The 12,175-nt window shown below is 35.8% G+C and overlaps 1 protein-coding gene across 1 annotated transcript in view; it reads right to left on the reverse strand.

Annotated features, from left to right (window-relative positions):
• The window catches only part of Ccz1 (vacuolar fusion protein CCZ1), a 173,409-nt gene that overhangs the window by 83,682 nt on the left and 77,552 nt on the right, over nt 1-12,175 (reverse strand). The window contains exons 6-7 of the mRNA XM_090415643.1: nt 833-963; nt 615-659 (exon numbers count right to left, since the gene is read on the reverse strand). Coding sequence (XP_090271769.1) covers nt 615-659; nt 833-963 — 176 coding nt within the window. The remainder of the gene's footprint in view (nt 1-614; nt 660-832; nt 964-12,175) is intronic.

Genomic DNA, 12,175 nt, shown 5'->3' on the forward strand with positions numbered 1-12,175 from the left:
AGCCAATTTTAAGCTACAGATCTCAAATTTGGATTAGAATTAAAGCAGTTGGAAGTTTATTTTCCACTTGGTTAGACTATAATAAATTTAGTTTAATCCTTTATCCAAGTGTATGCAAACAAAATTTGTGCCTGAAGTACTTCAGGACTGAGGCAACTCGTAGTAAAGGTGGACCAAGCTCTCACTTCAGTACTTCAGGCACAAACTTTGTTTGCATACACTTGGATAAAGGATTAAACTAAATTTATTATAATTAAAGCAGTTGATCAAAGACTAGAGAAAGCAGATATGAGATTACTGAGAAAAAATTAGATAAGTGAACAGATAGTATCAAAAGAAGAAGGTGCTGGCAATTTACAGGTGCTAAATAAGTATTGATGCTGAAATACAGCATCAATACTTATTTAGCACCTTAATTGTAAACAACAGTAAATCAATAAGGTTAAATAGAACAGAAACTAAACATGCACATGAAATATGCAGTACACCATGCAGTTTTATTTTTCTCTAATGGAGTAATTCATGCATTCTTGTAATTCACACACACCACAATTTGACTTCTCCTTTTGCATAATTTTTGTCCTTAATTAAGAATTTAATGAAATAACACTTACCATGCCAACTGATCATTAAACAAGAAAACTGAGTGTTTGATTTGGCTGAAAAATAAATATACACATTTTGTATTTTCAAATATTACCTTCATCATAAATATTTTCAAACACTGACAAAATAAAATATTCATACGTGTTTAATTTTAGAATAAATTCCGAAATATTTTCAAAATGTTATTGTTTATGTAAATAAGATTTATTACAAGGTTAACTTTTACCTTAATGTAGCTTCCAGAAGATTGATGAAGCATTGAATCTTCAAAAAAGCACCACGCTCCAAAGGTAAAAACTTAATACCTTGAAACACGTCCAGAAGGTCAGCTTGATTTAACTTCAATGCTGGTAAATGCTGCAATATTTAATAAGCATTAATGCAAGAAAAATAAAAAAAAATTCAAGAAAGCTAATATATAAACTATACGTGAATTCCCTGTGTGGAACTTGCAGGACAAAATAAGCAATATAAGCTTTCAGAAAGATTTTTAAACTGATGAAAATTGATAACCATTTGTAATGTTACCCGTTGAAAGATTTCATATTTTTCAATGTATCATTTTCTGGTATACACCCACAAGGGATGTTCCAGATATGATAGTAGCACAATACAGGTATCTCTTGCTTAACACAGTTTTGCTTAAAGCAGGATTTGATTAATGCAGCGAAATTAATTGCAACAATCCCTTTATATACGTGGCAAGAGTTTTAATTAACATGCCTTTAAATTTACCACGCAAAAACATGAAACTCGAGGAGTGTTTCCTGGTCAAGAGAAAGAAAGTTGTGAGCATGATGACGTCATTCCTCCCATTAAGCATTAAAATGGGTATATTACAAGCTAAAATTGTTCTGCTGAATTCACAAATTATGTTCTTCGTAAATTTTTTCATCCAAATTCTCTTAATGATCTGTGCGAGAATGTGAAAGTTTTATTTTTTACACCAAATACATCATTGCTACATCCCATGGACACGAGCATCATTGTGACTTTCAAAGCTTATTTTCTTAAAAAGACATTTTGAAAGGTAATAGAAACAACAACGGTAGAAAATGCGATTATTATTATTATATAACGGGAGTTTAACTAAATCATACTTACCGGGTGCAAAATTTAAGGATATAAGTGAGAGTATTAGAGTGCAAAACAGAGGGTGAAAGAACTGATAGTAGTGGCGGGTATGAATGAATTGAAAGGAGATAAATTTTTTATGAGAGGACTTGAAATTATTGTTAAAGATAGCGAAAGAAAAGAGTGACAGACTCACTATGCAGAGAGGAGTTTAGGAGGAGGGTCATAATCGCAAATGACTTTATGTGCAGGTTATGCAGACTGTGTGGTGTGGAATGAGTTTGATAGGCAAAAGGATTTATACAAGATGGATGGCCTGCATTTGGATGGATTTGGTGTGCGGAGACTGGAAAAAGTGTTGCAGTGAAAAATGGATGTGCAGAACCAGGGAAACTAGAACTACCAAGGAGGGGGGGGGAGAGTGGATATGCAGACATCAGTGAGACAGTTGAGTGTAAGAATGTATATAATGTACCCGAGCCAGTACAAAGGACAAGTAATCGGAATGGGATAGTTAGAATAACGCATCAAGAGAGGGGTAGGACAAAGGGAGCTCTGCATTTCATGTGTACTAATTCCAGGAGTATTAGGAACAAGAAGGAAGAATTTTTGGCCTTGGTTGGCTCTTCCTGGCCACAGGTTATTGGCATTAGTGAAACATGGCTAACGGAAGATGATATAGTTAGTGGGACAGAATGTGTAGATTATAGTGTGTTTAGGAGGGACAGAGAGAATAAAATGGGGGGGAGGAGTGTTATTGATGATAGCTGATGAACTGCAGCCAAGGAGAATTGAAGTTATATTGCAGGATAGTGAAAAGAGCTCATTTGAGGCTATATGGTGTAAGATTGAGACTGGCAGAACAAAATATACAGATGGGTGCTGCTATAGACCAGATGGTGAAGATAGTATGCATATACAAATTGATGAAATGAGTGGAAGGAGGATAATTATTATGGTGGATTTCAACTATTAACATTGATTGGAAGGAGGAGAGGACACATGTGAGGAAGGAACTGGATTTTATTCAATTATTAAGGGATAACTATCTGAGACAGCATGTAATTAAAAATACTAGGGGTTTGAGAGTGCTTGACCTGGTAATAGCATCTGAGAATTTGACTGTAATGAATATGATCATGTCATGTTGCCACCTATCTGTGAGAGTGATCAAAAGACCTGGGAGGTGGGTAAAGGTGTGGAATTTTCGATTAAGACAGGGTATATGTGGAATTACCGTGCTGGCAAGTATGACAAGCTTAGGAGATTGCTTGGTTTAGTGCTATGGCATGTAAAACTGCAAGGGCTGGATGTCGATAGAACATGGGAAGTGGTCAAGGAGCATTTACAGGAGGTTATGGCTGATTGTACACCTAGGGTCCGAATAGTAAAACAAGTAGGGGTTAAATGGATGAATAACACTATTAAGCTTGAGCTGCAAAAAAAGAAACAACTGTGGAGGGAATTTAAAGAGAAAGGTGACCTGCAGGAACACGAACGGTATAAAGCGCAGGCCAGAAGGGTAACGAGTGTGGTAAGAAAAGCAAAAGCGGATTATGAAAGGAAACTAGCTATGCAAGCTAAAGAGAATCCCAAGCAGTTCTTTCAATATGCTGCAAGCAAAAAAAAAAAAAAAAAAAACTGTACACAGCAGAATGATTTTAAGGAATGCCGATGGTAAGGAGGTCGCTGAATCAGTCGATATAGTGGAATTACTAAGTGAGCACTTTGCAAGAGTATATCATCCAGGTGGTGACATTGAAAGAATGAAGGAACCATTAGTTTATATGAGAATTGTGATGAATGAAGTGGAGATGAATAGTCTATTACAGAACCTTAATGTGAATACATGTGTGGGATTGGATGGTATACCGGCACGGGTCTTACGTGAAGCGGCTAAAGAATTATCAGTGCCCTTGACCATGTTGTTTAATCTGAGTCTCGGGTCTGGTTTAATCCCGAAGGTGTGGAAGAAGGGGAAAATAGTTCCACTGCATAAAGGAGGATCCAAGATTACTGTTGCAAATTACCGACCGATCAGCATATCAGGAGTCGTTGTCAAGGTCTTGGGGAAAGTAGTCAAGGGAAAAATATAGGAATGGATTGATGAAAATGAGATACTGTACGGGGGACAGCATGGCTTTGTGAAGGGTAGATCATGCCTTAGTAACTTGTTCAAGTTTTATAAACACAGTGACGGCTGAACAGGATAAGGGTAATGGGTTTACAGTGATAGTGCTGGACCTGGCTGCCTTTGACAGGATACCACATGGAATTCTAATCCGTAAACTGCAACATATGGGAATGGACATAGGGTTGGTGAGATGGATAGGTGGGTGGTTGATGGAGAGATATCAGAGAGTAGTTTATTCAGGAGTAGAGTCCAAAAGAAGGCCTGTGACTAGTGGTGTGCCGCAGGGTTCTGTTCTTGGACCACTGCTGTTTAATTTGTTCATTAACGATATAGGGAAGGATCTAAGAGGAACAGTTCATTTGTTCGCTGATGATGCAAAGTAGGGTAGGGCAATAGTGAATGCACATGATGTCAAAATTTTGCAGGATGATTTGGATAGATTGGAGTTCGGGGCTAAGGAAAATGGATGTCAATTTAATGTGACAAAATGTAAGGTTATGCATTTTGGGGCAAAAAGATTAGCAGCAGTATTCCACATTGGTGGAACTGCACTCCAGCAGATTGATGAGGCCAGGGACTTGGGAGTGTTGGTGGATAGGGAGATGAAGTTTAGAGGGCACATTGCAAAAGTGGCTAAATCAACTCATCAACTCACTCACTTGGTTGTTGAAAAATACTTTGACGAGCAGAGACAAGCAAGTTATTGTTCCTCTGTACCGAGCCTTGATAAGACCTCATCTCGACTACTGTGCCCAGATTTAGTCACCTAGGTTTCTTCTTGATGGGAAAGAGGTGGAGAGGATCCAGAGGCAAGTGACCAAGATGATAGCAGGTCTATGGAATGAACCTTATGAGAACAAGTTGAAGATTTGTGGGTTGCAGAAATTGGTTGATAGGAGGAAAAGGGAAGATATGATTGAGACATTCAAATTGCTGAAGGGTTTTTATAGGATTAATTCAGAGGATATTTTTGAGATCAGGACTGGTGGTGAGAGAACTAGGGGACATCTATGGAAGCTGGGCAAGAGTGTGGTTAGCAAGGGTGTTAGAGCTGGGTTCTTTACTTTTAGAGTGGTAAATGAGTGAAATAAGCCGCCAGAGTCTGTTGTGGGTGCTATGACAGTGAGTGAGTTCAAGGCAAGGTATGATAGATACTGTGAGAATGTCGAATAGTTGTGTGGACATGATGTTTAGGGCCTCCCTCGATGAGTCTAAGGACTCCCTGGAGTCTCCCGTAATAATAATAATAACGCCTCCAGGGAGTCCAAAGCCTCGTTGAGGGAGGGTACCTACTCTACAACTCTCAGTCTCCACCACTCCACCAACCATAACTGCCTACATCATCTACACCAATGCCATCTACCACCGACCACAACCACCACTAGTATTTTCACAAACAAACATCCATGCCCACGGCAGGATTCGAGCTTGCAGTTTTTTGGCTGGAGAGTGGATATGCTAACTGTAATCTTTTTTACGCTCCAAGAATTTTAAATTCAATGTGCAACTTAAAACATTCATGACTCGTGGCAGCAAGTGCCTAGCTGCATGAGAGCTGTTTGGAAAAACCTTTTGCCAGAATGCACTAATGATTTAGGTGGGTTTCAAAATCCTGTGAACAATGCGGTCGAAGAAATCATTGCAATTGGTAAATACCTTGGTTTTCATGGTGTTGATGCAGAAGACGTTAAAGAATTATTGGATTCACATTCAAAAGATTTCAGTGATAACGATCTTCTTGACCAACAACATGCATATGAAGACAACGAATGGAATATGAAGATGAGGTTCCAAATGAGATAACAATCAAAGAACTGGATGGAATATTTCGCAGTTTAGAATTGCATAAACAGCAAGTAATGGATATGGATCCAGATGTTAATCGAAGAATGCTTGTTATCGTAGAATTTATGCTAAGAAAAAAACTAAAACTGTTCAAACGACTCTTGATAACTTTTTTGATAAAAAATTGTAGTAACTAGGTGCAAGCATTTATTAAACATTTACTTTGCATAAAAGAGTACCATATAAAACAAATTAATAAAGTAATCGATCATGGACGAATTGTAAATTTTATCATTGGTTATTACATTTGATTAGCGCGATTTTGATATACGTGGTAACACCAAGTGATTAATTAATTGCATTAATCAAGGGATACCGGTATTTTACTTCTAGTTTCCAATCAACAATTTTCCTCCACAGGTTGATTATTTATCTGGTCTGTGATTTTATCAATTCTTACACTCAAATCTCCTAAAGTAATTCTAACTCATCAATCTACTTATACCTTGGTCTTACTCTATGTTAGTCTTTCATTTTCTATTCTGTTTAAATAAACATTCTTTGATTAGCTCTGCTTGCACATTCTTGAATGTTAATAATGTCAAGTTCTTTTACTAATATCCTAATTTTTAATATGATTCTCCACTGATTCCATCTGTTCACTCCTGTAATCTGTCTCAAAACTCGTGTGATCTTCAGAGATCTTTAGCCATGCTGTTTACAAGGCATCCCATAGTTGAGAATGTACATTTCATAGAATAATAAAGGGCATCCAACAGATATTTGAATTGAGATTCCTTGTTAAGGGATATTACATCCCATATCGTTTCTTAGCCAAATAAGAAACTCAAAGAGTTTCATGCCGAATATAGTAGAAACTATATAAAGTTCAGCGATTCCAAGCGTAAGCAAATACCTGGATACTGCAGCAACTGACCCTTAAGGTAGTGCAAGCTGAGACAACTTGTGTCTAAGGTGGAGCAAGCTCCGATCACTATTCTTGATATTTACCCATAATGTGAACTTAGCTCCTAGGAGCTGTATCTTCATATATCTAATAATTTATTAGGACACCTCTCGGCAATATTCATAGAAGGGTTGTAAGTTCTGTTCGCTACAAACTTGATATTAACTAGGTCTACCTACTCACTGATGAGACCTCAATAAAGGTTGAAACCGGTCTGGGTAGTGACCTTCTCTCATAATGTAGAACAGTAATACAGCTCCTAGGAGCTAAGTTCACATTATGGGTAAATATCAAGAATAGTGATCGGAGCTTGCTCCACCTTAGACATGAGTTGCCTCAGCTTGCACTACCTTAAGGGTCAGTTGCTGCAGTATCCAGGTATTTGCTTACGCTTGGAATCGCCGAACTTTATATAGTTTCTACTATATTTGGCATGAAACTCTTTGAGTTTCTTATTCGGCTAAGAAACGATATCGGATGTAATATCCCTTAACAAGTCATATGTCGCCGAATTGAAGCCTTTGGCTCTTCATATATCTAATAATGATATTCCTTGGATTTGTCACCCATTCAAGATTCATGCATGAGAGTAACCACTTCCTGACAGGCCTCTCTTTATTTGGACTTTAAAATATTTATACCTCCATTAAACCTGAGTTATCCTAGAATTTTTAAAACAAGGTATAGAAGAAATACATAGAAATCACGAAATACAGCGATGCTATTTCTGTACTTAAGCTGCATAAAAAGGTAAAACTTTTAAATAAACAGGGGAATAAAAAAAAAAACTAGTACAGAAAAATGTTATTGATTGGGGGTGATTACATAAACGACAAAAAAAAATAAATAAAAATCAATAACATTTAAAAAGAAAAATCAGAAAAAATCCTTAATCCACCCAAGATATACTAATGTATTATAGGTTTACAATCTTTTGTGAGTGGGAAGTGACAGAAATCTGCCTTAAAGGAAGTTTTTACATGAACCGAATTGAAAGAATAGAGGAGTTAAACTTAATGAGAATATTTGATTCATTTCTGTTTTGCCGATGATATAGTTCTCTTGACAGAAGATGCAGATGATCTAAAAATAAAATTAAGAAAATTAGCTCTGGTGTCTATTCAAACTGGACTAAAGATAAATCTAAACAAAAATTAATGCGGTATGACAACATCCAAAAAAACAATGATACTGAAAGATGGGGACATTAAGAGAGTAAACTCATATATTTATATGGGTACAAATTATGAAAATGAAAGACAAACAGAAGAAATCAAACATACAACCAGGGCTCCAGAAATAAATTTTACTCGCCAAAGGTATCAGTCTACTTTATATAGATATTGTTATAAGTGATTTAAAAAAAAAAAACATTAAATGTTATGTTCACAAAGCAAAGTAACACATTCTTCAATTCTCACTATACATTACACATAATTGTACAGAAATATTTTTCCTTTAATGTGGGTTTAAAACGTACTCCACAACTCTGTGTTTTCTTTTGTCTACTGTACACAATGAAAGATAAATTTACATAAACCATCCATAAACAATCAGAATGGGGAACTGGACAATGAGACTTATTTGTGCCTATGGTCCTACAGAAGGTTCTACTAAGGTAGTAGCAGTGAAGGAATGTTTTGAGACTTTAGAGAAAGCAAATGACACAATGAAAAAGGAAAAGTTGATCCTAGTTAGGGATCTAAATAGCATAGGAAATGATAGTCAGACATACAGAAATATTTTGGGAAAATTTTAGACAAAAGAGCAAAGCTAATAATAATGGCAAATACCTGTCGGATTTCTGCTCAGGACATGGACTGGTTATTACTAACACAATGTTCCAACACAAAAAAATGTGCACAAATTCACAAAAAGAGGAAAGGAGTAAGAAAAGTAAGAAAAGGAGTAAGAAAACTATGTTATTGTCGATCGTGATGTTTTCTCACTGGTGCAGGAAACTAGAGTGTACAGAGGATATGAAATTGGAAGTGATCACCATTTAATCTTGAGCAGGAAAAAATTGAATTTCATATTGAAAACAAGAACATGTAAGAAATTTTTGAAGCAAATAAAAGTTGAGCAGCTCTAAAATATGAACTGGAGATTAAAATACACAAACATTATTCAAGAAAAAATAAAAGAGTTTGAGAGCAGGAACCAACCTTTGGAGGTTCAGTGGCAAATACTGAAGAAAACATTGATTGATTCAGCCAGAGAGGCATGTGGTGAGGTTGTCTGCAATGATAGAAAAATCAGAACTCCACGGTGGATACAGGAAGTTAAAGAGGCAGTAAAATTTTTGAAGCAAATAAAAGTTAAGAGCAGCTCTCCGATATGAACTGGAGACTAAAATACACAAGCATTATTCAAGAAAAAATGAAAGAGTTTGAGAGCAGAAACCAACATTTGGAGGTTCATTCTGTGGCAAATACTGAAGAAAACGTTGATTGATTCAGCCAGAGAGGCATGTGGTGAGGTTGTCTGCAAGGATAGAAAAATCAGAACTCCATGGTGGACACAGGAAGTAAAAGAGGCAGTGAAGGAACAGAAGAAAACATATCAAAAGTTCCTGGCAAATAAATCAGGTTGTGCTTTTAGAAAACACAGAGACAAATGCAAGAAAGCTAAACAATGTGTAAAACTAGCTAAACAAAAGTTGTGAGTCGATTTTGGTAAGAACATTGAAATAAATATCAAGAAGGTGGCAAGAAATTCTGGAGGTTGTTGAAGAAGCTCAGAAATGGAAGAAGAGTGCTGTATAGAGATAAAGTGACAAGAAAACTGGAGAAAAAAGATATCCTTGATGTATGGAGTAATTACTTCGAAAAACTGCTAAACGAAACAATCAATGCCAACACAGAAGTAAAAAAACACTCAACAGGCATGCTATCAGGAATACATATCCATACTTGTAGTAGAAAAGCCATCAAAAGCCTGAAACATGGAAAGGCAGCTGGAATAGATGATATTCAACCAGAAATGCTCAAGTATGGAGGTATAAAAGTCTTACAGTAGCTGCACCATAGTTCAGAAAGCCTCTTTTGGAACTCATCCAATTTTGGAAATCATTTGGAATCCATCCCTCTACAGAGGGACGGATTCCAAATGACTGGAGTAGAGTTCTCATAGTACCCATATATAAAAAAGGGAAATAAAACTGAATGTGACAATTAGAGGTATTTCCCTACTGAGTGTTCATGGTAAGATTTATGCAAGTATACTTGAGAAACGGTTGAGAAAGATTGTGGAAGGGAAGCTCAGTGAAGAACAAGTTGACTCAGGCCAAATAGAGGCTGTCAGGATCAGATTTTCACTTTAAAACAAATAGTTGAGAAATTATGGGAGTATAACAAAGATGCAAAGAGCTGTATTTAAGTTTTGTAGATCTGGAAAAGGCAAATGACAAGGTGCAAAGAGAAAAGCTATTCAAAATGCTACAGTTGTATGGTTTCAATGTGGCATTATATCAAGCAATAGTCTTTATTTGAGTTGTAAGTCAGCAGTTAGAATTGAGGGAAGTACATAAGATGGTTTAATGTTAAATCTGGTGTCAGACAATCGTGTACATTATCCCCTCTGTTATTCATCATCTATATGGATCACATTAAGAAGAAAAGTAGTATTAAACCTGATATTATAGATGTTAATTTCAGATCTTTACTTTATGCAAATGAATGTGAAAATTAAATTACTAAATAAAATAAACTTTTAAATAAAACCGGTACAGGTGTGCAGAATTCCCTGACTAAATTGAATAACGGTTGTAATAGATATGGTATGAAAATCAGCAATAACAACTCAAAGACAATGAAAATAGGCTGAAGAATTGAAAATGTCAACTGCATTGTGAATGGAGAACCTATAGAACAAATAAAACATTTCACCTGCTTAGGCACGATTTTTAGTGAAGATGGTAAATTAAATATGGAAATAGAGAACAGAATCAACAAAACTGGCATGGTGGGAAGTCAACTTAATAAATTTATATGAAATAAGAGAGAAATTAGTCAAAACACTAAATTAGCTGTATACGAGACCGTGTTCAAGCCAATTTTAATTTATGGATCTGAGAGTTCTTGAGAAAGATTAGGGACATGAACAGATGACATGAATGGCAATATCATATTAAAAAACGAGGAAATTAGGAAAGCAATGACATTGTTAGTATCCAAGAATGTGTTAGGAGCTAATCTCAGGTTGTATGGTCACTTAAACAGAATGGGAGAGGAAAGAATAGCAAAACAACTGCCAGGTTGGCTGGAAAAAGACCCAGAAGAAGACCAAGGTATAGATGGAATCAAGCAGTATAAAGTACCTACCTTAGAAGACAGAAATATAAGATCTGATAATGTTGGAGTCTTGACAGGTAATAAATTGATTTGTAAGAAAATTGTACATAGGAAGTTAGTGGTGATGTAAGTTTTTCAAGTAGTACTTTCATATCCTGTACACCTCTTGAAGGTACAATTTCAGGAATTTGATGATATCACACATCATCATCAAAAAGCCAAGAAAGACAGAGAGAGAAACTATTCAAAACGCTACAGTTATATGGTGTCAATCAGGCATTATATCAAGCAATACTTATTCTTTGAGTTGTAAATCAACAAATAGAATTGAAGTACAGGAAGGTGGTTTAAGAAAATTGTACATAGAAAGTTAGTGGTGATGTAAGTTTTTCAAGTAGTACTTTCATATCCTGTACACTCCTTGAGGGTACAATTACAGGAATTTGATGATATCACACATCATCATCAAAAAGCAGAACCTATAGAACAAGTAAAACATTTCAGCTACTTAGGCACGATTTTTAGTGAAGATGATAAATTAAATATGGAAATAGACAACAGAATCAACAAAGCTGGTATGGTAGGAAGTCAAGTGATTAAATTTATATTGAGAGAAATTAGTCAAACACTCAATTAGCTGTATACAAGACAGTGTTCAAACCAATTTTAACTTATGGATCTGAGAGATGGGTCAGAAGTAAAACCAAAAACTAGAGACTGCAGATATGAGAGTCCTGAGAAAGATTAGGGACATGAACAGATGGCATCAATGGCAATATCATATTAAAAACGAGGATAATAGGAAAGAACTTGACGTTATCAGCATCCAGGAATGCTTTATGAGAGCTAATCTCAGGGGTATTGGACATGCAAATGGGAAAGGAAAGATTAACAAAACAAATGTTCTCTGCCAGGTTGGCAGGAAAAAGAACTAGAGTAAGACCAAGATTGATTGATATGGTAAAAAGTGCCATAGAAATATAAGATCTGATAATATTGGAGTCTTGACAAGTAACAGACTGATTTGGAGGGAAATTGCATATAGGAAGTTAGTAATGATGTAAATTTTTCATGTAGTACTATCATATGCTGTACACCCCTTGAGGATACATGGCAGGAATTTGATGATGATGAAATTGAATATCATATTCAACAGAAAATTTTGTAAAACAGTTTTAAAATAGAATCAAAGTAATCAGTTCTCAGACGTGAACTGTAGACTCAAATATACAAATATTATTCAATAAAAATTGAGTTTGAACACAATAACCAAATATTGCAGTTTGTTACAAATTCTGAAGTTAGGGGAATGTAGTG

This window comes from Typopeltis vanoorti, chromosome 3, assembly GCF_054136105.1.
Source record: "Typopeltis vanoorti isolate ZY-2024b chromosome 3, IOZ_Tvanoo_1.0, whole genome shotgun sequence".
In the NCBI taxonomy this organism is placed as follows: Eukaryota; Metazoa; Arthropoda; class Arachnida; order Uropygi; family Thelyphonidae; genus Typopeltis; species Typopeltis vanoorti.